The sequence below is a fragment of the Pan troglodytes genome, chromosome 20 (genome assembly GCF_028858775.2).
Source record: "Pan troglodytes isolate AG18354 chromosome 20, NHGRI_mPanTro3-v2.0_pri, whole genome shotgun sequence".
NCBI lineage: Eukaryota > Metazoa > Chordata > Mammalia > Primates > Hominidae > Pan > Pan troglodytes.
In genome coordinates, this window is record NC_072418.2 from 22,453,364 (window position 1) to 22,477,268 (window position 23,905).

At 39.8% G+C, this 23,905-nt stretch overlaps 1 protein-coding gene across 5 annotated transcripts in view; it reads right to left on the reverse strand.

Moving 5' to 3' along the window:
* ZNF506 (zinc finger protein 506) overlaps positions 1–23,905 on the reverse strand; it is a 28,763-nt gene that overhangs the window by 3,080 nt on the left and 1,778 nt on the right. Inside the window, exons 2-3 of one of the 5 annotated variants that reach the window (XM_003316226.7) lie at positions 11,153–11,279; positions 10,242–10,337 (exon numbers count right to left, since the gene is read on the reverse strand). The exons of 1 other annotated variant lie outside the window; for it this stretch is intronic. In XM_003316226.7, the coding sequence (XP_003316274.1) occupies positions 10,242–10,337; positions 11,153–11,279 (223 nt within the window). Of the gene's footprint in view, positions 1–359; positions 406–10,241; positions 10,338–11,152; positions 11,280–23,905 lie in introns of those variants that run through there. 3 more of the 5 variants (XM_063801422.1, XM_016937107.4, XM_003316227.7) reach the window with 3 other exon arrangements.

Below are 23,905 nucleotides of genomic sequence, written 5' to 3' on the forward strand. Positions count from 1 at the left end.
TTCTTCCTGGATATATAACTGTAACAAAAACATACTGACCAAAATACATTTGTAAAAAATTTATAAATTAGTTAAGTGTGTAAAGGGCTCCAGGTGAGCACAATGCAAAGAGCCACATAGAAAAAAAGAAAAGTCTGTTACTTATACCCAACACAGCTCTTACTGCTCTCCAGTATAAAATTGTGCCTTTAAAAGTAAATTGCGGGCCGGGTGTGGTAGCTCACACCTGTGACCCCAGCACTCCGGGAGGCTGAGGCAGGTGGATCATGAGGTCAACAGCTCAAGACCAGCATGGCAAAGATGGTGAAACCCCGTCTCTACAAAACTACAAAACGTTAGCCAGGTGTGGTAACAGATACCTGTAATCCAGTTACTTGGGAGGCTGAGGGAGGAGAATTGCTTGAACTGTGGAGGCAAAGATTGTAGTGAGCCAAGATCATGCCATTGTACTCCAGCCTAGGTAACAGAGTGAGACTCTGTCTCACACATGCACACAAATATGTAAATTGCCAACCCCTGGTTTCTTTTTTAAAAAACAAGAAAAGTATTGGCACATACATCTTTATTTCTGGATTCTAGGGGCTTTTTTATTTTTATTTTTTATTTTATTTATTTATTTATTTTGAGGTAGAGTCTCGCTCTGTCTCCCAGGCTGGAGTGCAGTGGCGCCATCTCGGCTCACTGCAAGCTCCGCCTCCTGGGTTCACGTCATTCTCCTGCCACAGCCTCCCAACTAGATGGGACTACAGGTGCCCGCCACCATGCCCGGCTAATTTTTTGTATTTTTAGTAGAGATAGGGTTTCACCGTGTTAGCCAGGATAGTCTCAATCTCCTGACCTCGTGATCCGCCCGCCTCGGCCTACCAAAGTGCTGGGATTACAGGCATGAGCCACCGTGCCCGGCCTCTAGGGGCTTTTTAAAATACTGGTTAATGTCTCCCACGACATGAAATGGTAATATACGTTGGAATGACACTTTGAGTCTAAAGGTAAATGTTTCAGAAGCAAAGAAACTGCAGTATCCCAAACACGGAATGGGTGTAGCAAGTGATTACTGATTTATTAAGAAGAAATAAGAATAAGCCGATTTAACTAAACAACACAAAATTTTAGACAAGACACATCCTAAAAACATGTTTGAGAAATTCCAAGAATTGCTATCCAAGACGATTGATTTTCAGACTATGCGAGGACAGAGCTATATTATAAAGATCATAACAGGTAGCTTTTTGTTCATGTCCAAATCTCAAAGATTACAATGTATACAAAATATTAGGGCAACATGGCCCCATCAAAAAAATTATAAAATTTTCAAAAGCAACAATAAAAAGTGTATAATTTTTAAAATTCCAAATAAATTGAACAGGCCAGGCTTGGTGGCTCATTCCTGTAATCCCAACACACTGGGAGGCCAAGGTGGGGAAATCAAATGAGGTCAGGAGTTTGAGACCAGCCTGGCCAATATGGTGAAACCCCGTCTCTACTAAAAATACAAAAAATTAGCTAGCCGTGTTGGCAGGCACCTGTAATCCCAGCTATTCAGGGGGCTGAGGCAGGAGAATCGCTTGAATGTGGGAGGCGGAGGTTGCAGTGAGCTGAGATTACGCCACTGCACTCCAGGGCGAGACTCCGTCTCAGGAAAAAAAAAAAAATAAAACAAATAAAATAAATTTAATTTTCACAAAGTGAAACAGGAACACAGACAACTACTGAAGATTAGAAAAATGAGGATAACAACGAAAAAATATTAAAATAGAAAACAAAAATTGTGGGTGTAAAAAATACAAAAACTAAGTGAAAAATTTCTTAAAAGAAAAAATTGTGTAAATAGGGCAAAGCTGAAAAGCTGAACAAACAAACTAGGATATACCCAAACATCTATTTATAACAAACACATATATAAACAAAATTTCAAAAATCACAGATAAGAAGAGAATTTTGGGAGCTGCAAGATAAAAATGATGGTCATTTATAAGCATAGTCTTATGAGATAACCAATAAATTGATCAAAAAAATTTTTGTAGGTCAAAAGGAAACTGTGATATTGTTATTAAAGTTATAATAAAAAAAGATGTCAAGTGGGAATAGTACCATCACCAAAATTGTACTACCAAATAAAAAGAAGTCCTTCCAAAATAACCAAATCCTGAGAAAGTATATTGGCACTGCATATGCCCTATATATCAAGGATGCTGAAAGGAGTTTTTTTCCACAGAAAATAACATAATGCAAGAAAACAACACATAATCATATGAAGATATGTAAGTTTCTGGAAAAGATAGGCACATTCATAAAAATGGAATTTCTTACTTAACTAATGTTAGTTATGTTAATCATAATGGTACAGTTTAAAAGATAAAAGTATGGAAATTATGAACATCTGTTAATGAATAGACAACATAAAAAATATAATTAGTAAAATCAATAACAAATGTGAAGGCAGATGTAATAATGAGGAATTTCTGTATGCAACTGAAGTTAATTTTCTACTACATTAAAATATATTGTTGGATCTTTTAGAGGTTTTAGATAATCCCCCAAGGTACTACTAAGAAAATATCCGAGGCCAGGCACGGTGGCTCACGCCTGTAATCCCAGCACTTTGGGAGGCCGAGGCGGGTGGATCACAAGGTCAGGAGATGGAGACCATCCTGGCTAACACGGTGAAACCCCGTCTCTATTAAAAATACAAAAAAAAAAATTAGCCGGGCGTAGAGGTGGGCGCCTGTAGTTCCAGCTACTCGAGAGGCTGAGGCAGAAGAATGGTGTGAACCCAGGAGGCGGAGCTTACAGTGAGCCAAGATCGCGCCAGGGCACTCCAGCCTGGGCGACAGAGCGAGACTCTGTCTCAAAAAAAAAAAAAAAAAAAAAAGAAAATATCCGTATAGATACACAAAAGAAAATAAGAAAAAAGCTCAAAGCATGTCAACACAAAAATAAAAAAAACTTAAAAAGGAGAAATTAAGACACAAAGATACAAGAATCAAAACAATTATTTCATTAACAGTTTTTCTCTTTCAGAAAACTATTTAAATATAATTATCTTTCCAATCAAGAGACATACTTCTAAAAAGGCTCATTAAAAAATTTTAAAAATCAAGATTCAACTTGCCTTTTTACAAGAGTCAGCTGAGATCTAATGACAAGAAAAGACTGAAAGTGGCAAGACCAAGTAGAAATTTCATGTAAATACTAACAAAATGAGAGCAGAAGAGGTCAAAATAATGTTACACAAGCTACATTGTTAAAGTCAAAAGCTGTCATATTTTATAAAATGTACTTTAAGTTAAAACTTCAAAAAAGAAGGACATTAAACAATATATAGATTAATTCATGGAAACCTATGACAAATTTGTTTATCCATGTGTGTATTTGTGCGTGTGTGTGTCTCAAATTGGGGTTTCAAATATATAAAGCAAATACTAACAAAGTTGAATAAATAGAGCAATATAATTATAGTAGGATATTTCAATACCCCACTTTCTGTAATAATAATAAAACAAGACAGTATATTAGTAAGGGAACAGAGGACTAGAAGGCAGTAAAAAACAATTATTTCTAATGAAGGTATAGAGAACACTCCTCAACATCATCAGGATACACAGCCTTCTCAATAGCTCATAAAACATTCCTCTTTCTAGACCACCTGTTAGGTCAAAAACAAAGTCTTAACACATTTTTTTAAACTAAAATTTCATAGATTACTTTCTATGACAAAAATGGAATTAGAGTATAAGACAATAATATAAATAATTGATAAAATTTCAAATATACAGAAATGATACAACACACTCTTGAGCATGCACTTGTTGAAATAAACTTGGCTGGGTGCGGTGGCTCATGCCTGTTACCCCAGCACTTTGGGAGGCTGAGGCGGGTGAATTTAACTCCATCTCAAAAACAATCAAAAAGGAAATAATTAATATTGTGAAGATGTCTATACCGCTCAATTTAACCTATAGATTTAATGGAATATTTTTCAAATTTCTCATTGTATTTTTGAAGAAATAAAAACAGCAAATCCAAAACTATATGGAACCTAAAAAGACAAAGTACCCAACAATCTTCAAAAAAAAAAAAAAAATGTTGGAGGCATTACAATTTCTGATTTCAAAACACATCAAAAAGCTACAGAATTAAAACAATTTGGTATGAGCATAAAGATGAAAAAGTAGACTAATAAAACAGAATGCAGCACATGTATTATATCACCTTTCACATAATTACTGCAGCATTGCTACCGAAAGCCAACAGGTAAAAGCAATGCAAATTTCTGTCACCAAATCAGTAGATATAAAAATACTGGCATATCACTCAATTTTCAAAAAGAAAATATTCTAACAACTATTAAGATAAATATTGATGACATTATGCAAAATAAAACGAGCCAGCCACAAAAAGACAGAGACTGTATGAGATATATAAAGCAGTTATATGCTTAGAAACCGAAAAGAGTGGTGTTTTAAAAGTGCTAGGAAATGTGAAGAATTGGTAGTTGTTTAATGTGTATTGAGATTTAGCTTTGCAAGATAAAAATATTCTAGTGATATGTTGCATGTCAACATAATTAATATAACTAAACAGAATATATATATATATATTTATATATATATATTATTTTTTTTCGAGATGGAGTCTCACTCTGTCTCCGAGGCCGGAGTACAGTGGCAAGATACCGGCTCACTGCAATCTCCGCCTCCCAGGTTCAAGCAATTCCCCTGCCTCACCCTCCTGAGTAGCTGGGACTACAGGCATGCGCCACCATACCTGGCTAATTTTTTGTATTTTAGTAGAGACGGGGTTTCCCCATGTTGGCGAGGATAGTCTCCATCTCCTGACCTCATGATCCGCCTGCCTTGGCCTCCCGAAGTGCTGGGACTACAGGTGTGAGCCACTGCGCCTGGCCTAGAAATATTTTATTATAAATTTTCTTACGTGTTTTTGACAGATAACACATTTTGTTAGGTGTTTCCCCCACACAAAAATAATATAGATTCATAAATAAATAGATGTTGAAATTAGGAGAATTTTTATGACTACTCACGTAGACAGGATTAAAAAACTGTTTCAGGCTGGGAGCGGTGACTCGCACCTGTAATCCCAACACTTGGGGAGGCTGAGGCAGGCGGATCACCTGAGGTCAGGAGTTTGAGACCAGCCTGACCAACATGGTAAAACCCCGTCTCTACTAAAAATAGAAAATTAGCTGGGTATGGTGGCGTGTGCCTGTACTCCCAGCTACTCAGGAGGCTGAGGTAGGAGAATCACTTGAACCCGGAAGGTGGAGGTTGCAGTAAGCTAAGATTATGCCATTGTACTCCAGCCTGGGCAACAAGAGCAAAACTCCCTTTTAAAAAAAATAAAAAAAGAAAAGAAAACAAAACAAAACAAAAAAAACCTGGCCGGGTGCCGTGGCTCACGCCCATAATTCCAGCCCTTTGGGAGGCCAAGGCAGGTGGATTGCCTGAGGTCAGGAGTTCAAGATCAGCCTGACAAACAAACATGGTGAAAACTCCCCTCTACTAAAAATACAAAAATTAGCCAGGCATGGTGGTGCACACCTGTAGTTCCAGCTACTCAGAAGGCTAAGGCAGAAGAATCGCTTGAACCCAGGAGGTGGAGGTTGCAGTGAGCCAAAATCATGCCACTGCACTCCAACCTGGGCAACAGAACGAGAATCCATCTCAAAAAAAAAAAAAAAAAAAAAAAAAGACAGGCACGGAGGCTTGAGCCTGTTTAATCCCAGCACTTTGGGAGGCTCAGGAGGGTAGATCACCTAGGTCAAGAGTTTGAGATCAGCATGGCCAACATGGTGAAACCCCATGTCAACATGGTGAAACCCCATCTCGACTAAAAATACACAAATTAGCCGGCTGTGGTGGCGGGTGCTTGTAGTCCCAGCTACTCGGGAGGCTGTGGCAGAAGAATCTCTTGTACCCAGGAGGCGGAGCTTGCAGTGAGCCGAGATCGCACCACTGCAATCCAGCCTGTGTGACAGAGTGAGACTCTGTCTCAAAAAAAAAAGAGAAACCTACTCTGAAAAAGCACACTAATGTAGAACTTCAAAACAATAATAAGAGAAATGTTTACTCATAAAATCTGGTATGCAACATTGATGTATCATTTAAACAAACATTGTTAGGCCAGGCGCAGTGGCTCACATCTGTAATCTCAGCACTATGGGAGGCCGAGGCGGGCAGATCACCTGAGGTCAGGAGTTCAAAGACCAGCCTGACCAACATGGTGAAACCCCATCTCTACTAAAAACAGAAAAATTAGCCGCGCGTGGTGACACATGCCTGTAATTGCAGCTACTTGGGAGGCTGAGGCATGAGAACTGCTTGAAGCCAGGAGGTGGAGGTTGAGGTGAGCCAAGATCGCACCACTGCACTCCAGTCTGGGTGACAGAGAGTGACTCTATCTCAAAAAAAAAAAAAAAAAAAAAAATTGTCTACGTAACTGCAATATTTAGCTGTTACTGTGTACTCATTAAATGCAGGTATTTTGAATCACTGGCATGCACTGTGTGGCAGTAAAATTTCAGAGAATATATGCAGTGTAATTATACACAGAAGATTCTGAGAAATTTTTAATAAATAACCATTTAAAAGAAACTAGTTACTTTTTATGTTTTAAATATCTTCTTACACAAAATGAAACTGCTATAATCCAACTTTAGAAGAAAAGAATAGACATATTGTTAAATAAAAAATATATATATTTTGCAGAATAGGGTTAGACCCTCTGATATGTAAAACAAATATTAGGAAATAAACTACATTATTATTTAGATATAGGCTGAAGAAAGTTGATGAAAATTCTGTAATTCCCTTTTGCCTGCAGCAAACTTGAATTTACAAGTAACTATTTTCGTAAATATGGAGTACCTACTAATTATCCAATTTACTTCAGGCATACCATGCAAATTCTAGCACACTGTCCTAAATTTCTGAATCTAAAATTACCACAAATTTGAAATAGAAAACAGAAATGTATAGGGAGAGTGACCTCACTAAGATGAAAAGATTAAAAGTCCCCTATTTTCATATCCTCTTACAGCAAAAAAAGGTTAGCTATCCCTGACAAAAATGCCTTTATGAGAAAACCAGGCATTATGGCTCACACCTGTAATGACAGCTTCATGGTACATTAAGGTAGGAGAACTGCTTCAGGCCAGGATTTTGAGACCAGTCTGCGTTATGTAGCAAGACCCCATCTCCAAAATAAGTGCCTGTAAGATTTGAGATCCAGGGAGGGAGTTGTGAAATGCTGTTAAAGCTGAAGATTGAGAAGTGTTCTATTCAGAAGGCAGGCCCTCATTCAGGTGGGAAACTACAAGACCCCTGGTTCTTGGCTACAGACCAGGATAGGGTTCACCCAACTTGGTCCCACTGAGAATTCTGAACTTACTCTCTAACTATCCGAAACTCCTCCCGGCCACAGTCTGGCAGAGGTCCTGCCATTCCAGAGACCTGGAGGAAGGTGCCCATTTACAGCCACGTAGGCAGGCCTGCAGACCTTGGCCTTTACTGTGGTCCCTGAAACAGTTCAATGACTCAGTTTCATTTACCTGTGCCACAGTTTATGGTCAGTTCTGCCTATATAGAAACCCACCCAGTTACCTGAGGAAATGCTCTCTGGTACACAGTGAAAGCCACACTCATCCACATCCTGATACAACGCCCACCATATGCAGAACCGAGTGCAAAAACATGTCCTAATGTCTGCCCTATGGAGCAAAGTCCTGAAGGATATGCAGTCTGTCCAAAAATAAAATGGGAATTACAACTACCCAAGTCCCTGTATCAAGCCAACTAAAGGTGAACCCTAGTGCAGACCCAGCAGCCTTGTGACCAAGCTACAACCCCTCTTCACTACAAATTCAGAGGGAATCTCATCACACTAAGGGCCCAATAAAAGATTTTTTACTTTCTAAAATTAGTTTATGAAAACTTGAAGAGGTGTTTTGTTTTCTCCATCAAATTCAGACACCAATACAAAACTATATTGTGCCCATATTTTAAAACTATATTTTAATCTAGGACTGGAAGTATGTGGCAGAAGAATTAGTCAAATAAATAAAAAAATCCATTGAAATAGAAAAATAAGTAAAATGCTGTTTGTAGATCATACAATCTTATTTTTAAAAAAACCAAACACAGTACTTTTACATTTGCTGAGGTGTGGTTTACTTCCAACTATATTGTCAATTTTGTCCATTCAGGACATAGGCATGGGCAAGGACTTCATGACTAAAACACCAAAAGCAATGGCAACAAAAGCCAAAATTGACAAATGGGATCTAATTAAACTAAAGAGCTTCTGCACAGCAAAAGAAACCACCATCAGAATGAACAGGCAACCTACAGAATGGGAGAAAATTTTTGCAATCTACCCATCTGACAAAGGGCTAATATCCAGAATCTACAAAGAACTTAAACAAATTTACAAGAAAAAAACAACCCCACCAAAAAGTGAGCAAAGGATATGAACAGACATTTCTCAAAAGAAGACATTTATGCAGCCAACAGACACATGAAAAAATGTTCATCATCACTGGTCATCAGAGAAATGCAAATCAAAACCACAATGAGATACCATCTCACATCAGTTAGAATGGCAATCATTAAAAAGTCAGGAAACAACAGATGCTAGAGAGGATGTGGAGAAACAGGAACACTTTTACACTGTTGGCGGGAGTGTAAACTAGTTCAACCATTGTGGAAGACAGCGTGGCGATTCCTCAAGGATCTAGAACTAGAAATACCATTTGATCCAGTGATCCCATTACTGGGTATATACCCAAAGGAGTATAAGTCATGCTACTATAAAGACACCTGCACACGTTATGTTTATTGCGGCACTACTCACAATAGCAAAGACTTGGAACCAACCCAAATGTCCATCAATGACAGACTGGATTAAGAAAATGTGGCACATATACACCATGGAATACTATGCAGCCATAAAAAAGGATGAGTTCATGTCCTTTGCAGGGACATGGATGAAGCTGGAAACCATCATTCTGAGCAAACTATCACAAGGACAGAAAACCAAACACCCCATGTTCTCACTCATAGGTGGGAATTGAACAATGAGAACACTTGGACACAGGGCGGGGAACATCACACACCGGGGCCTGTCGTGGGGTGGGGGGATGGGGGAGGGATAGCATTAGGAGAGATACCTAATGTAAATGACGAGTTAATGGGTGCAGCAAACCAACATGGCACATGTATACCTATGTAACAAACATGCACGATGTGCACATGTACCCTAGAACTTAAAAGTGTAATTAAAAAAACCCATACACAGTACATTAAAACCTCTCTAAACTAATAAATACACTAATTAAATTAGGAAAATATAAAATTAACATAAAAGTATATCTATGGTTTCATACAGTTTAACTATCTGATAAAATAAAGAAAAAATCTTATTTACTATAACATTAAATAATAAATTTCTGAGGAAAAAATTAACCAAGGAGGTAATACAAAAAAAAAGAATGAAACAATTGGAGAAGATCCAAGTAAATTTTAAAATAGTTTATGTCTATGGATTGAAAGATTAAATATTACTGAAGTGCCATATTATCCAAAGTGATCTACAGATTCAATAAACTTCCTATTAAAATTGCAGGTTTTTTTTCACAGTAATCAAAAATACAATTCTAAAATTTACATGAAACTAAAATAAACTTTGAATAGCCAAAGCAATCATGAGGAAAAAGAACAAAGCAGAAGGATATCATACTTAAAATTTCAAACTATACATTTCAAGACTATATAGTAATAAAACAGAAAAATGAACAAAAAAATGGAACAGAAACTAATACTTTCACACACACATTTAAGACCTGATGCAAAAAGAGAACTTAAAGAGTTTTCGTTTCTCAAAATCATGCAGATACTTGTGTGTCCCCAAAACAATGGAAAAACAGCCAGATAGTGCAGTCTCTTATCTGTCATGAAGAGGACTTTGGCTCTCAGTGTGAACTTGAAGGAAGCTCACCGAAAGAAAAATAGAAATCTTAGAGAATTGAAAAGCATAAGACAGAAGATGCCTCTTTGTGAGAGCAAAATTAAAAGAAAAAAGAAAAGAAAAGAAAAAAAAAGCTGCCCAGGAACTATTTCCTTGGTAACACAGCTTCCCAAATCACATTTTAAGGACTCGCTTTCTCTTTGACCTTGGGACCTCTATCTGTGTTGTCTGTCGTATTCATTTTCACTCGCACCTACCTGGGGGTTTGGCAATCATCTCATGCCTCTTCATAGTTAAAGGTTTTTTTCCTTGCTCCAGACAGGTGATCAGGTTTGGTTTAGAGACAACAATACCTGTTTTATTAAGAATAAATAATATGAATCTTGCTCATATTCTCCAATTACAAGCTAGTACTGTGCTCAGCAGAGAGGATGTGATAAAGTATTCTAGTAAATTAATACTAAAATACTAAGTTATAACAGAAATTTTTTTTCTTTTTTGAGGCAGAGTTTCACTCTTGTTGCCCAGGCTGGAGTGCAATGGCTCGATCTTGGCTCACCACAAGCTCCAACTCCAGGATTCAAGCGGTTCTCCTGTCTCAGCCTCCTGAGTAGCTGGGATTACAGGCATGTGCCACCACGCCCGACTAATTTTTGCATTTTTAGTACAGACAGGGTTTCACCATGTTGGTCAGGCTGGTCTCGAACTCCTGACCTCAGGTGATCCACCCGCCCGGCCTCCCAAAGTGCTGGGATTATAGGTGTGAGCCACCAAGCCTGGCCTATAACAGAAATTTCTAAATATTTAGAAAATACTTTCAATTTGTAGGTTTCTTAATTTTACTACTGGGTTCTACTAAATCAAAAATTGGTGGTGGCAATTAGATTTTCAGGTGGGGGCAACAATATTTTATGCCACTAAATTTTTGGAATTACCACTAATTTGGAGTGAAGAACAAAGCTCAACTCAGGAATGTGGAAAGTTTGGATTAAGATGAAACATCATGAAGAAATTCTTTTCCAAATGAAAAAATTCTGAAGATTTTTCTGGAAAAAGGGGATCTGAAACTCTTGTATGCAAAGAATAAATTACTAAAAAACATTCAACAAAAAAGAGAAATAAAACCTTTAGAGTAATATTATGAATTATGTACTCAAGTTATCCTCACCAAGGAAGACCAGGTTACTGTAGTTCTCTAACATCACATTCCTATATAGATTCCGCTGTGCAGCGTCCAGGCAATGCCACTCCTCCAGAGAGAATTCTATGGCCACATCTCTAAATTGCAATGGTCCCTGAAAAACACACACACACTTATTTTTACCAAGTGGCCATGGGTGGAATTTTTAATTTGACTTCAGGTGAAATGAGAGAGTAAAGAGAAGTGGTTCTGACTTATAGGACTAAAATTATCCAATAAAATGATTTTCAACACAGAAATATTCTCTAATGTATTCTCTAACTCTGAGAAGAAAGAGCAGCACAAGATCCACAACATCAGTTCATATATGATATTTTTCTAGATAATAAAGTATAAAATTACGGCCATGAACACGAACATGTACATTTTTGAGTGGTATATTTACATCATACGGAATGAGTAGTGAATATTTTTCAGATAGAAAAGAAATGTTGGGTTAGAAGGCACCTCTCAAATTTTAATATGTACAATAAGCTGACGACCTTGTTATGCAGGTTTTTTTTTCCAGAACATCTGAAATAAAGTCTTTCTTATTTATTTATTTATAGATGGAGTTTCGCTCTTGTTGCCCAGGCTGGAGTGCAATGGCGCCATCTTGGCTTACTGGAAACGCCGCCTCCTGGGTACAAGCAATTCTCCTGCCTCAGCCTCCCGAGTAGCTGGGATTAGTCATGCGCCACCATGCCCGGCTAATTTTTTTTTGTATTTTTAGTAGAGATGGGGTTTCTCCATGTTGGTCAGGCTGCTCTTGAACTCCCGACCTCAGGTGATCCGCTGCTTCAGCCTCCCAAAGTGCTGGGATTATAGGCGTGAGCCACTGCGCCCGGTCAATTTTTTGAATTTCTAACAAGCTCACCAGTAATGCCAATGTTTTTGGCCCCAAAAGGATATTTTTTCAAACATTTAGTAAGTGGAAGAGCCTGTGTTTCCCCCCACATTTTCTAGCCTATAAACAAAGAGCCCTCATTTATCAAAGAAAATATGTAGGAAAAAAATAAGAAAGGCCAGCTGCCAGATTAAATGTGATGGTTTATGCACATCAGCTGCATAAAGATACTTAATAATAAAAATAACTCTATAGTGAAAAAAATCTCTCAGGGAGCTACTTAACCAAGTGAATCATTAGCCATTAACTGCACTAGGACAAATTTTTATGATATGCTAATGCTCACAGAAGAACACAGCATCACTGTTGAAATACTCCCCCCAAAAAAGTAAATTATAGTCTGAATTTAACCATAAAGAAACATCAGTTTTAGGCCGGGCGCAGTGACTCACGCCTGTAATCCCAGCACTTTGGGAGGCACGAGGTGGGCGGATCGTGAGGTCATGAGTTCGAGACCAGCCTGACTAACAGGGTGAAACCTCATCTCTACAAAATACAAAAATTAGCCGGGCGTGGTGGCAGGCACCTGTAATCCCAGCTACTTGGGAGGCTAAGGCAGGAGAATTGTTTGACCCCGGGAGGTGAAGTTTGCACTGAGCCAAGATCGCGCTACTATACCCCTGGCCTGGGTGACACAGCAAGACTCTGTCTCAAAAAAAAAAAAAAAGAAACATGTTTTATGCAAACTTTAAAATACAGATTACTCCTCTGTTCTGTAATTTTTAGTAGTAATTTTAAGTAGGCTTCACTTAGCTCCCTAGAGAGCAGGTATCTCTTAATAATTTTTTTCAGAACTTTCTGGGTAATAAATGCCATCTCATTTAAATAAGCATTTTCTTAATCTCGTTCTGCATAGAGCTAATAGAACACACAGATGGAGCCTCAACATTACATGTTCTCCATCTTTACTAAGGACCAGAGTTTTGCCCAATAGAAATCTTGAGTATCCACATCTTTCCATGTTCAACAGCCACAGAGGAAACATTTTTAATATTGCAGATTATAAATTATTGCTGAGAATCCTGCATAGCATATAAGAAGCTATGATGCAGAGAATAAAGAGAAGGCTCTGAGATACAGGAAAGAAATATTTTTCAGAGACCCTTGACTATCATAAGAATTTTAACAAGTAGTTAAACCAAACTCATTAGGGCGGAAAAACACAAGTAGAGAAGTAAAGTTTTGTAAGTACTAAACAAAAGGCAGTCCAGGAAGCAGAGTGGACACAGCTCTTCATCTGACGCATGTTTACCTGAAGGAAAGTTTTTTTTTTTTCTTCCTCCTTCTTCTCTGGAATTCATTCTCAGATGAGACTCTCTGAATAAATTACATCTGCACCTTGAGAATATGCTTTAAAGGTGTCAGTATTACATGTTTACCTGATAGCATGACATCAATTGGCAGAAAAAGAAAAAGTTAACCCATTTCTGTCCTTTAAAACAGAAGAGATTCAGGAACAATGAGCTGCTCCATGAAAATAAAAATGTTTCTCCTTTCCTGTCCCCAGGTGCCCTCCCCTGCCACAGACACCAGCAATTTCTGCTACAGTAATGGAAATATGTGCCACACTGACCTGTCCCTACCAAGTCAAAACAGAATAGGCCCTGTGACCATCCTTTAGTGCAAAGGTGGAACTTAACTCTCATGAATGTATTTTGAAGCCCTCATACCTGATTCTGGCCTCACCTTAGAGTCATATGAGGCCCTTCATTAAACAACATGGATGCTTCCACACACAACAATAAACAGAAGCTGTGGGGAGGGCACAAGAGATTTCTGCAAATTGGCCATGTGATCCTAATGAGAAGCCTGGGCTGATAACCACTAAGCTAAGCATTGCCTCTCAAGCTTTAACGAGCTTATAAATCACTTGGTAATTTTGGCCCCACTTTATGTAGTGTGATTTTGCAGGTTTGAAAAGGGTCCATGAATGGGTGTTTTAAACAAGTTCCCTGTCAATGCGGATGTTGCTCCCCCTTAGCTCATTATTAGCATTAGTTACAGAAGCAGGAACAACACAGGGTCCCTTACACTCAGCACTCTTGTCACAACCAAATACTTCTGGTACAGATAAGGACAACCCATCTCCATCCTAAAGTTTTATATTCTTTGCTGGCTCTTTACAGACAAAACAGAAGGCAGCAATGTCTGAGTAAGTCTTGATTTAAAAAGCAACATGTACACATTTACTAATGCAATGTTTATTAAGCAGGTACTATGTGCTCAAGAGTATGATACAGAGCACTGTGCTGGGTATTCTCATAACACCCTGGGAGCTGGCACTAAGGGTTTAATAATTTCCAGGATGTAGTTAAAGGTCCCAGCATTTTTATTTCTTCTATTTATCGGTCATCAAAATTTTTTTAAAAATTGTATAGAATAAAAGCTAAATATAGACAGATGGAAGAGATATAGAAGGAAGAGTTTAATGTATTATAGAGATAATTTTATTCTATTCATATTTACTTTTTTGTGACTTATGGAGCAACTACTGGATCTGCAGGAATAGAAAACAAGTTGCTAATTAGAATGTCTCTGCAAGCATTGGTTTTAATACAACATTTAAAAACTAAGACCCTAAAATACATACTTTATTTTTCTCATTTATATGCTTTTGGGTTTCAGAAAATTGTGAGCACCAGCTCTAGAAATGCAGTAGGATTTACCAGCCAAAACTCTGATCTCTTCTAATCAGTTCTGTGAGGCAAGACTCCATGGTAGGGTCAGAACTAAATAGTCTCCAAAAAGGGTGAATCTGAATAGGTCTGGGGCAGGGTGAAGACACTATGTAGAATTCTGTTCTCTATGCCACTGGGGTATTTCCAGTTTTGTTTTTCCTAAGCTTACCTAAAAGAAATGTAAATCCAGAGTTTCTGCAATTTTAATCTTTTCTAGCCACTGCCCTGTCAACTTTATACTATATACTAATATGCAATTTAAACAAATCCCTTAAGGTCTTCTAGGGTAACTTTTTTTGTTTTGAGATGCAGTCTCACTCTGTCGCCTAGGCTGGAGTGCACTGGTGCGATCTCGGCTCACTGCAACCTCTGCCTCCCAGATTCAAGTGAATCTTCTGCCTCAGCCTCCCAAGTAGCTAGAACTACAGGTGTGCATCACCATGCCTGGCTAATTTTGGTATTATTAGTAGAGATGGCATTTCACCATATTGGCCAAGCTGGTCTCAAACTCCTGACCTCATGATTCGCCTGCCTTGACCTCTCAAGTGCTGGGAATACAGGCATGAGCCACCGTGCCTGGCCTTTCTAGGGTAATTTTATTAGAAAATAAATACGTACACTTAAGGAAAAAGAAATAGAAATTATACTGCTGGGTGTAGTGTCTCACGCATGTAATCCCAGCACTTTGGGAGGCTGAGGTGGGTGGATCGCGAGGTCAGGAGTTCAAGACCAGCCTGACCAAGATGGTGAAACCCCATCTCTGCTAAAAATACAAAAATTAGCTGGATACGATGGCAGGCACATGTAATCCCAGCTACTCAGAAGGCTGAGGCAGTAGGCTCACTTGAATCAGGGTGGCAGAGGTTGCAGTGAGCTGAGATTACACCATTGCACTCCCTCTCAAAAATATAAAAAAAAGAAATTATAATAACGGTTCTTCTCTTCATAAATATGCCTTCAGATGTAGACATCAGAAGCCACAGCAATATAAAGTGGCCTAAATAAAGCCCAAGATTTTAGACACATTGTATTTGTTGTACCAACCATATGATGCACAATTCAATTATTTATCCAGTTGCTAGTCTAGACTAAAAGTTTCTGGATTGTAGGAACCATGACTGCTTCATGTTTTTTTTTTTTTTAAATGGCCATATGAAATGGAAGCTACTAGTTTATCTATTTGGGTCTCCAGATCTCCTCCTTGTTTATCATCCAAGTACCAGGAAACTGGAGAAACTCTCATCTGGGTACCAACCAAAGACATCTCTTGTATGAGGGGATGAACAAACACAGATGACTCATTTCTCTTACACTGAGACAGAAGCAGAATTAACTCCTGTCAGCCTGACACAATTCTGCATGGGACATCTCAAATGCCTCAAAGACACCTAGGTGATTTTGAAGGAATTCCCAGTGGCCCTGGGCTGCTGGCCCAATGATAAGCCAGGCTGGAGAGACTCAGGCTGATTCTAAATAGAAAATGGAACTGCCCTGGTGGAACTCCACAACCTGGATCACCCATTCTGATTTACTAGCTCTTGGGTAAGAGAAAGAACAAAAATACTCTACTCCAGTATCACATTTTACAGGTAAATATAGTTGTGGTTGTGGTCATGGCTCTGGATACTTTGCAGCCTTGATCTCTCACTACAGATTATGCCATCAGATTCTATTTCCTCCTGGAGCCTCTGATCTCACTGTAGCAGGTCAATGAACAAGATGTGAAACATCTCAAAGAGCCACACTCCCAATGCAGAAAATGCCTTTTGTTAGTTTTCTGTACATTCTCTATCCAAAGTCTGGCCCTTTTTTATCTGCAGATTCTAGGTAGGATCAACTTGGCTCTGTATCCTTTGGTGTTACAGCAAGTGGAGTACAATTAAAGGAGCAATCTTAAGAAAAAGCTCAGATTAGATATGAGATTGATCAAGTCAGCCAGAAAATATTCCCCTAAAAGCAATTTCTCTCTCAACACCCAAAGTACACAGCTACTCTCAGCATGAGAAACATGAACATTATGTAGAAAGGGGGCAGATTTTCAGAATAATTTTATAAAGTTTCTTTTCCATCTCTGCTGCTCTCTCATCTCCTAGCCATTGAATAGGGGTTCTATATTTAAATACATCTGACAACTTCCAACAACACTTTTTGATGAAGAAATAGAATCTGACTGTGTTCATATAGTGGAATATATTAGAGCTTGCAATATAACTAACTAAAGAGCTATGTTGGTGGTGTTTGGGTGGCCACATCACCTGTCTTTATTTGTCCTGTAATAGCAGCATTCCAATGTAGTGAAATAAAAGATACTAAAATTGTGTTTACTCATAATTATCCCTATTGAATAAAGTAATAAACATGTCAGACTAATATCTACTATAACAATTTGGTAGTAAATTTTCTTTGGATATTAGATATAAATATCTAAGCATTAATAATTTTAATGAACTAGTCATAATGTATGTAGCATTTTTTAAAATTGCAACTATATTTCAATTAAAACACTTTTACACTTTCAAAAGTGTAAATAATATTAAAATAACCATTTAAGTGAAAAGGAATGCTTATACTCTGCTGGTAGGAGTGTAAATTAGTTCAACAAGTATAAAAAGCAGTGTGGTGATTCCTCAGAGAACTAAAAACAATTATCATTTGACCCAGGAACCTCATAATTGGGTATATACCCAAAGAAATATAAATTATATTATAAAGACACATCCACATGCATGTTCATTGCAGCACTATTCACAATAGCAAAGACACGCACAGGCCGTAAATGCCTATCAATGGTAGACTGGATAAAGAAAATATGGTATGGTCAGATGCGGTGGCTCATGCCTGTAATCCCAGCACTTTGGGAGGACAAAGCATGTAGACTGCCTGAGCTTAGAAGTTTGAGACCAGCCTGGCAACATGGCAAAATCTTGTCTCCACAGAAAGTAGTACAAAGAGAAAAACTGGCCAGGTGTGGTAACGCCCGCATGTAGTCCCAGCTACTTGGGAGGATGAGATAGGAGAGATTTGCTTGAGCCTGGGAAGTTGAGGCTAAAGTAATCCAATATCATGCCATGGCACTTTAGTCTGGGCAATAAGTGAGACCCTGTCTCCAAAAATAAAATAAAATAAAATAAAAGATTTAGTAAAAACAAAATATGGTACATCATGGAGTACTCTGTGGCCACTAAAAAAAAAGATCATGTCCTTTGCAATAACATTGATGAAGCTGGAGACCATTATTCTTAGAAAACAAATGCAGAGGCTGGGTGTGATGGCTTATACCTGTAATCCCAGCACTTTGGGAGGCCAAGGGGGGTGGATCACATGAGGTGCGGAGTTTGAGACCAGCCTGACCAACATGGAGAAACCCCGTATCTACTAAAGATACAAAATTATCCGGGGTTGGTGGCACGTGCCTGTAATTCCAGCTACTCGGGAGACTGAGGCAGGAGAATTGCTTGAACCCAGGAGGCGGAGGTTGCAGTGAGCCGAGATCACACCATTGCACTCCACCCTGGGCAACAAGTGCAAAACTCCGTCTCAAAATAATAATAATAATAATAATAATAATAATAATGCAGACACAGAAAACCAAATGCGTGTTATTATTTATAAGTAAGAGCTAAATAATAACAACACATGAACACAAAGAGGAGAACAAAAGACACTGAGGCCTAGTTGAGGGTGGAGGGTGGAAGGACTAAGAGGATCAGAAAACATACCTGTTTGGTGCTATGGGTAGTATCTCAGTGACAAAGTAATCTGCACACCAAACCTCCATGACATAATTTTAGCTGTGTAACAAACCCACATGTGTACCCTGAACCAAAAATAAAAGCTAAAAGAAAAAAAAAATCCCTTGGTGGGAGAGAGTGCAATGTAGGTGAGAGGACTGATTTTTGGTACAGATAGTGGTCCCAGTGGGGCTGTACTCTGATTTATTTCCGTGTGCATGCAGGCAGGTGAGATTATGAACAGCTGGTCCAAAATGCTAGGATGGTGGAGAAAACAGGTTGCTGCTGCAGATTCAGTGTCTGTGAGTGGGAATATGCTAGGAGACTTGTAGAGACTTGTGGATTCTTGGCAAGAAACACTAGGATCAAAAATGCCATTGTGGGCCAGGCGCCGTGGCTCATGCCTGTAATCCCAGCACTTTGGAAGGCTGAGGCGGGAGGATCACGAGGTCAGGGGATCGAGATCATCCTGGCTAACATGGTGAAACCCCATCTCTACTAAAAATACAAAAAAAATTAGCCGGGCGTGGTGGCGGGCGCCTGTAGTCCCAGCTACTCAGGAGGCTGAGACAGGAGAATGGCGTGAACCCGGGAGGCGGAGCCTGCAGCGAGTCAAGATCGCGCCACTGCACTCCAGCCTGGGCAACACAGCGAGACTCCATCTCAAAAACAAAACAAAACAAAAACAAAAACAAAAAATACCATTGTGAGTTTCCTGAGGGTGGTGCCGAGTCCCGGGAGGAGTGTGGACATGTCAATGTCTAGTGTGTGTGTTCGTGAGTGGGTGGGAATCCTGTGGTGGCAGCTGTGGGAAAAGGGGGTCTATCAGAGCTTCTTTCCTCTACATTTTCAGTCCTCTGTCACCCTGAGAGAAGACCTGGGATCACAGGACAACGAGCAGTGTGACAGCCTGTGTACGACAGAGCAGAGCCTCCCATTCCCAATCACCCAAAGTTTTATTCCAGGCCAGGCCTCCGTGATATCTTTTTTCTGGCACCACATCTGTAGAGTCTGCTGAACATCAAACAATTCTCCAACACTAACTTATTGTCTCACATTTGAATTCTGACACCACCCAGAGTCATCGTAGACCCTGATTCAGGGCTCAGTCCCGCAACACTGTCCTCATGGCAGATGCCAGTCACAAACCCCAAGGGCCCATCTATGCTTCTGAGCTACTGTTTAAAACCTGGGGAGTCCCATAGCCTCTCTGAAGTTCAATAATTTGGTAGAGCTACTCACAGAACTCATCAAAATACTGTAGTTATCTTTACTGTTTTAATATATAAGATGCAGCCCTGGAAAAGCCAAATGGAAGAAATGCACAGAACAAAGAAAAGAGATGGGGAAAGATGAAACACATAGATAATCCTGGAAAATATTTCTGATTAATAAAATTCTCCACCTTTGTGTGCTCCAGGAACAGTTTATGCAAAGAAACACCCTTCCCATTATAAGTTAGATGGTGCTCTCTTTTCTTACCTATCACACAGCCAGACACACACTCTGCACATTTTCTCTTTCTCATTTAAAAAAATCAGCTGAATTTGTTTTCAGTGGTCATAATGAAATATTTCTTTTCTTTTCTTTTTTTTTTTTTGAGCCAGAGTCTCACTCTGTCGCCCAGGCTGGAGTGCAGTGGCACTATCCCGGCTTACTGCAACCGCTGCCTCCCAGGTTCAAGTCATTCTCCTCCCTCAGCTTCCCGAGTCGCTGGGATTACAGGTGCCCACCACCACACCCGGCTAATTTTTGTTTTTTCGGTGGTGTTTTTGAGATGGAGTCTTGCTCTGCTGCCCAGGCTGAAGTGCAGTGGCGCGATCTCGGCTCACTTCAAGCTCCGCCTCCCGGGTTCACACCACTCTCCTGCCTCAGCCTCCCCAGTAGCTGGGACTACAGGCGCCTGCCACCACGCCTGGCTAATTTTTTTGTATTTTTAGTAGATACAGGGTTTCACCGTGTTAGCCAGGATGGTCTCGATCTCCTGACCTCGTGATTCACCCGCCTTGGCCTCCCAAAGTGCTGGGATTACAGGCTTGAGCCACTGCGTCTGACTTGTGTTTTTTAAAATAGAGACAGGGTTTCTCCATGTTGCTCAGGCTGGTCGCGTACTCCCAACCTCAGGTGATCTGCTCAACTCGGCCTCCACAGGCTGAGTGCTGGGATTACAGGCGTGAGCCACCAGCCTGGCCTAAAATAAAATATTTCCTTTTTTTTTTTTTTGAGGGGAGTTTTGCTCTTGTTGCCCAGGCTGGAGTGCAACGGCGCCATCTTGGCTCACCGCAACCTCCACCTCCCGGTGGGATTACAGGCATGTAAGCCTGCAACAGGCGGCACCACGCCCGCCTAATTTTTTTTGTATTTTTAGTAGACACAGGGTTTCTTCATATTGGTCAGGCTGGTCTGAAACCCCTGACCTCAGGTGATCCACCTGCCTCGGCTTCCCAACTTGCTGGGATTACATGTGTGAGCCACCACGCCCAGCCAAATAAAATATTTCTTAATCAAACGTAAGTTTATCTCCCTCCCTCAGGCTCCTGAACTTTGAGCTACCCTCAGTCTGAGTCAACATACAACCCCATTTTATGTCCCTCCTAAGAACATGCTGATTTCAGTGTAAAACATTCTCTGATCTAAGATCTGATTTTTTCACCCTCCATTTGCCATTCCCCTCCCACCTCCTTTCTAATCTTGTTTGCACCTCCCTAGGAAAGAAAGTCTTTTTCTGCCTACACCTTTGCAAGCCATAAAGATCTTATAGTTAGTTGGTATTTCCTCTTGTTGCAATACTTTTTTAGAATTTTTTTTTACGTAAATCTAATTTTTTTTTTTTTTTACAAAGTCTAGAAAGTACCTCAAAACAATAACGACTTCATCATCAGTAAGACTCTCTCAGTTTCCTTTCATCTTAACCTCAACTGCATCTGCCTGTGGATCCCCAGCTTTCCAGGGCTCTGTGGCTTCTCTCAGAATAAAGGCTTCTTCTATGGCTGGGGTGAGCAGGCTGAGACATCTGCAGGGGTGGCTCCTCAGAAAGAACTAACTGGGCCTTTAATAACTTCCTCTTGCATGCTTAACATTAGCCTTAGCTTGGAGTCACTAGGTTCAAGCTTTAATTTCCATGTCAGAGTTATTCACTTGGTTTTTGAAACTGTTTCAACAGTCCTGTGAAATTACTCAAACACAGTGTTTACGTAAGGGAAGGAAATTTTAAGGTGCTTTTTTTTTTTTTTTTTTTTGAGACGGTCTCACTCTGTCACCAGGCTGCAATGCAATGGCCCGATCTCAGGTCACTGCAACCTCTGCCTCCCGGGTTCAAGCCACTCTCCTGCCTCAGCCTCCCAAGTAGCTGGGACTACAGGCATGTGCCACCACACCTGGCTAATTTTTGTATTTTTAGCAGAGACAGGGTTTCACCATGTTGAGCAGGCTGGTCTTGAACTCCTGACCTCAAGTGATCAACCCCCCCACGGCCTCCCAAAGTGCTGGGATTACAGGCATGAGCCACTACACCTGGCTAAGGTGCTTGCATTTTATACCTTCATAAGAAAAGCAAATATATCTACTTCTTTCAGACAACATATTATTTTATTATTTATATTAAAAACAATGTAGTAAAAAATTAGTCATATGGGAACACTTCTAGAAGGTACCACATTTCATCACATGTAATTTAGCATTAAACTCAGAAATCAAGACAACAGGAAATAGAACCAAGATATTCACTGTCACAAATTTACCCTGCAAAAAGAGGAACTGATGTTTTGACGATCTGTATAACTCATCAATTATCTACCAGATTTTCCTGTGGAAACATTTTCATTGTCTACAGACAAAATGGAAGAGAGATTTTCTCTACTTTTTTCCTTGGTAGCTAGCATTCTTAAAGCTAAGGCTTAGAATTCTGTTTGAAATCACTCAGCCATAAAAAACACATCTGAGAAAATTCCTAAACTCACTCTGGGAAAGAAAAAGGTAAATGAGAATTATTAACAAATAGAATATATGATTAGAGACTAATTTTTTAAAACTCATCTCTTTTATGTGCTTTGTAAATATTTTTTTACCTTTCAAGCCCTACTAATAAAATGCAAATTACAGTTAAAAAACACTGATGCAGCTGAGTGCAGTGGCTCATGTCTGTAATCCCAGCACTTCGGGAGGCCAAAGCAGGTGGATCGCTTAAGAACAGAAGTTTGAAGCCAGCCTGGTCCATCTCTACTAAAAACACAAAAACTAGCCGGGGGCAGTGGCGGGCACCTATAGTCCTAGCTATTCGGGAGGCCGAGGCATGAGAATCACTTGAACCCAGGAGCCAGGGGTTGCAGTGAGCTGAGATCGAGCCACTGCATTCCAGCCTGTGCAACAGAGACTGTTTCAAAACAAAACAAAACAAAACAAAACAAAAACAACAACAGCAAAAACACCTGACGTTAAAATAAGTGAACAAATCTTTTCAAGGTACAGATCCTATCACCCACCCCATCCTGTTCAGGTACACGCTCAATAACTACCCTCCCAGGAGACACTGCGCTATGCCCCAGTGAGTGCCCCGCGTGCATTTTACTTTGTTAAGTTTTTACACCCTCTCACTGGGGTGAGTTTTTTTTGTCTTTTGAAGTGTTTTTTCACTACTTTTCTGCTCCCCACCCAAGAGAATCCAGGGGTCAGAAATTATTTGTTTTCCCCTCAATACCAGCATCTGATTGTTTGACCAGCAATGTGTCTCCAAGAAATGGAAGCTAGGTTGGGTGAAGAAAATCTTCATGTCTCAAGGGGTTAGCTTTTCAAAAAAAAAAGAAAAAAGTGCACCAGGATCTGCCTTTCAACCCCAAGGTTGCCACCTGCTCCCTTAAGAGTCTACACTCCATACTTCAGGTAGTCCCATGGGAGAAAATGACCCAAGAGCTAATAGTCACTAGACACTCTAGCAGACATAGCCATGGTGGGTATCTTGGTTTATCCCCAGAAAGTACTAAAACCCAGGACCAGAAAAAAACTGAAGGTTGGCTGAGGACACATCACCCTATTAAGTTTCCAGAGGGTAATCTTGACCCAAAAACATTCGGTAAGTTCTCTGGAAATATAAAAGACAAAGAGGCACAGATATTTTTTACAATACAGTGTCAGGGGACTATTCTTTGCTTTCTTCTCATGGGAAATATTTACAAACAGAAAACAAATCTTTTCAATAGTGTTATGCAATGCTTTTTAAAAAATGACTATTGGTCAGGCGCAGTGGCACACGCCTGTAATCCCAGCACTTTGGGAGGCTGAGACGGGCGGATCACGAGGTCAAGAGATAGAGACCACCCTGGCAAACAAGGTGAAACCCTGTCTCTACTAAAAATACAAAAATTAGCTGGGCGTGGTGGCACGCGCCTGTACTCCCAGCTACTCAGGAGGCTGAGGCAGGAGAATCGCT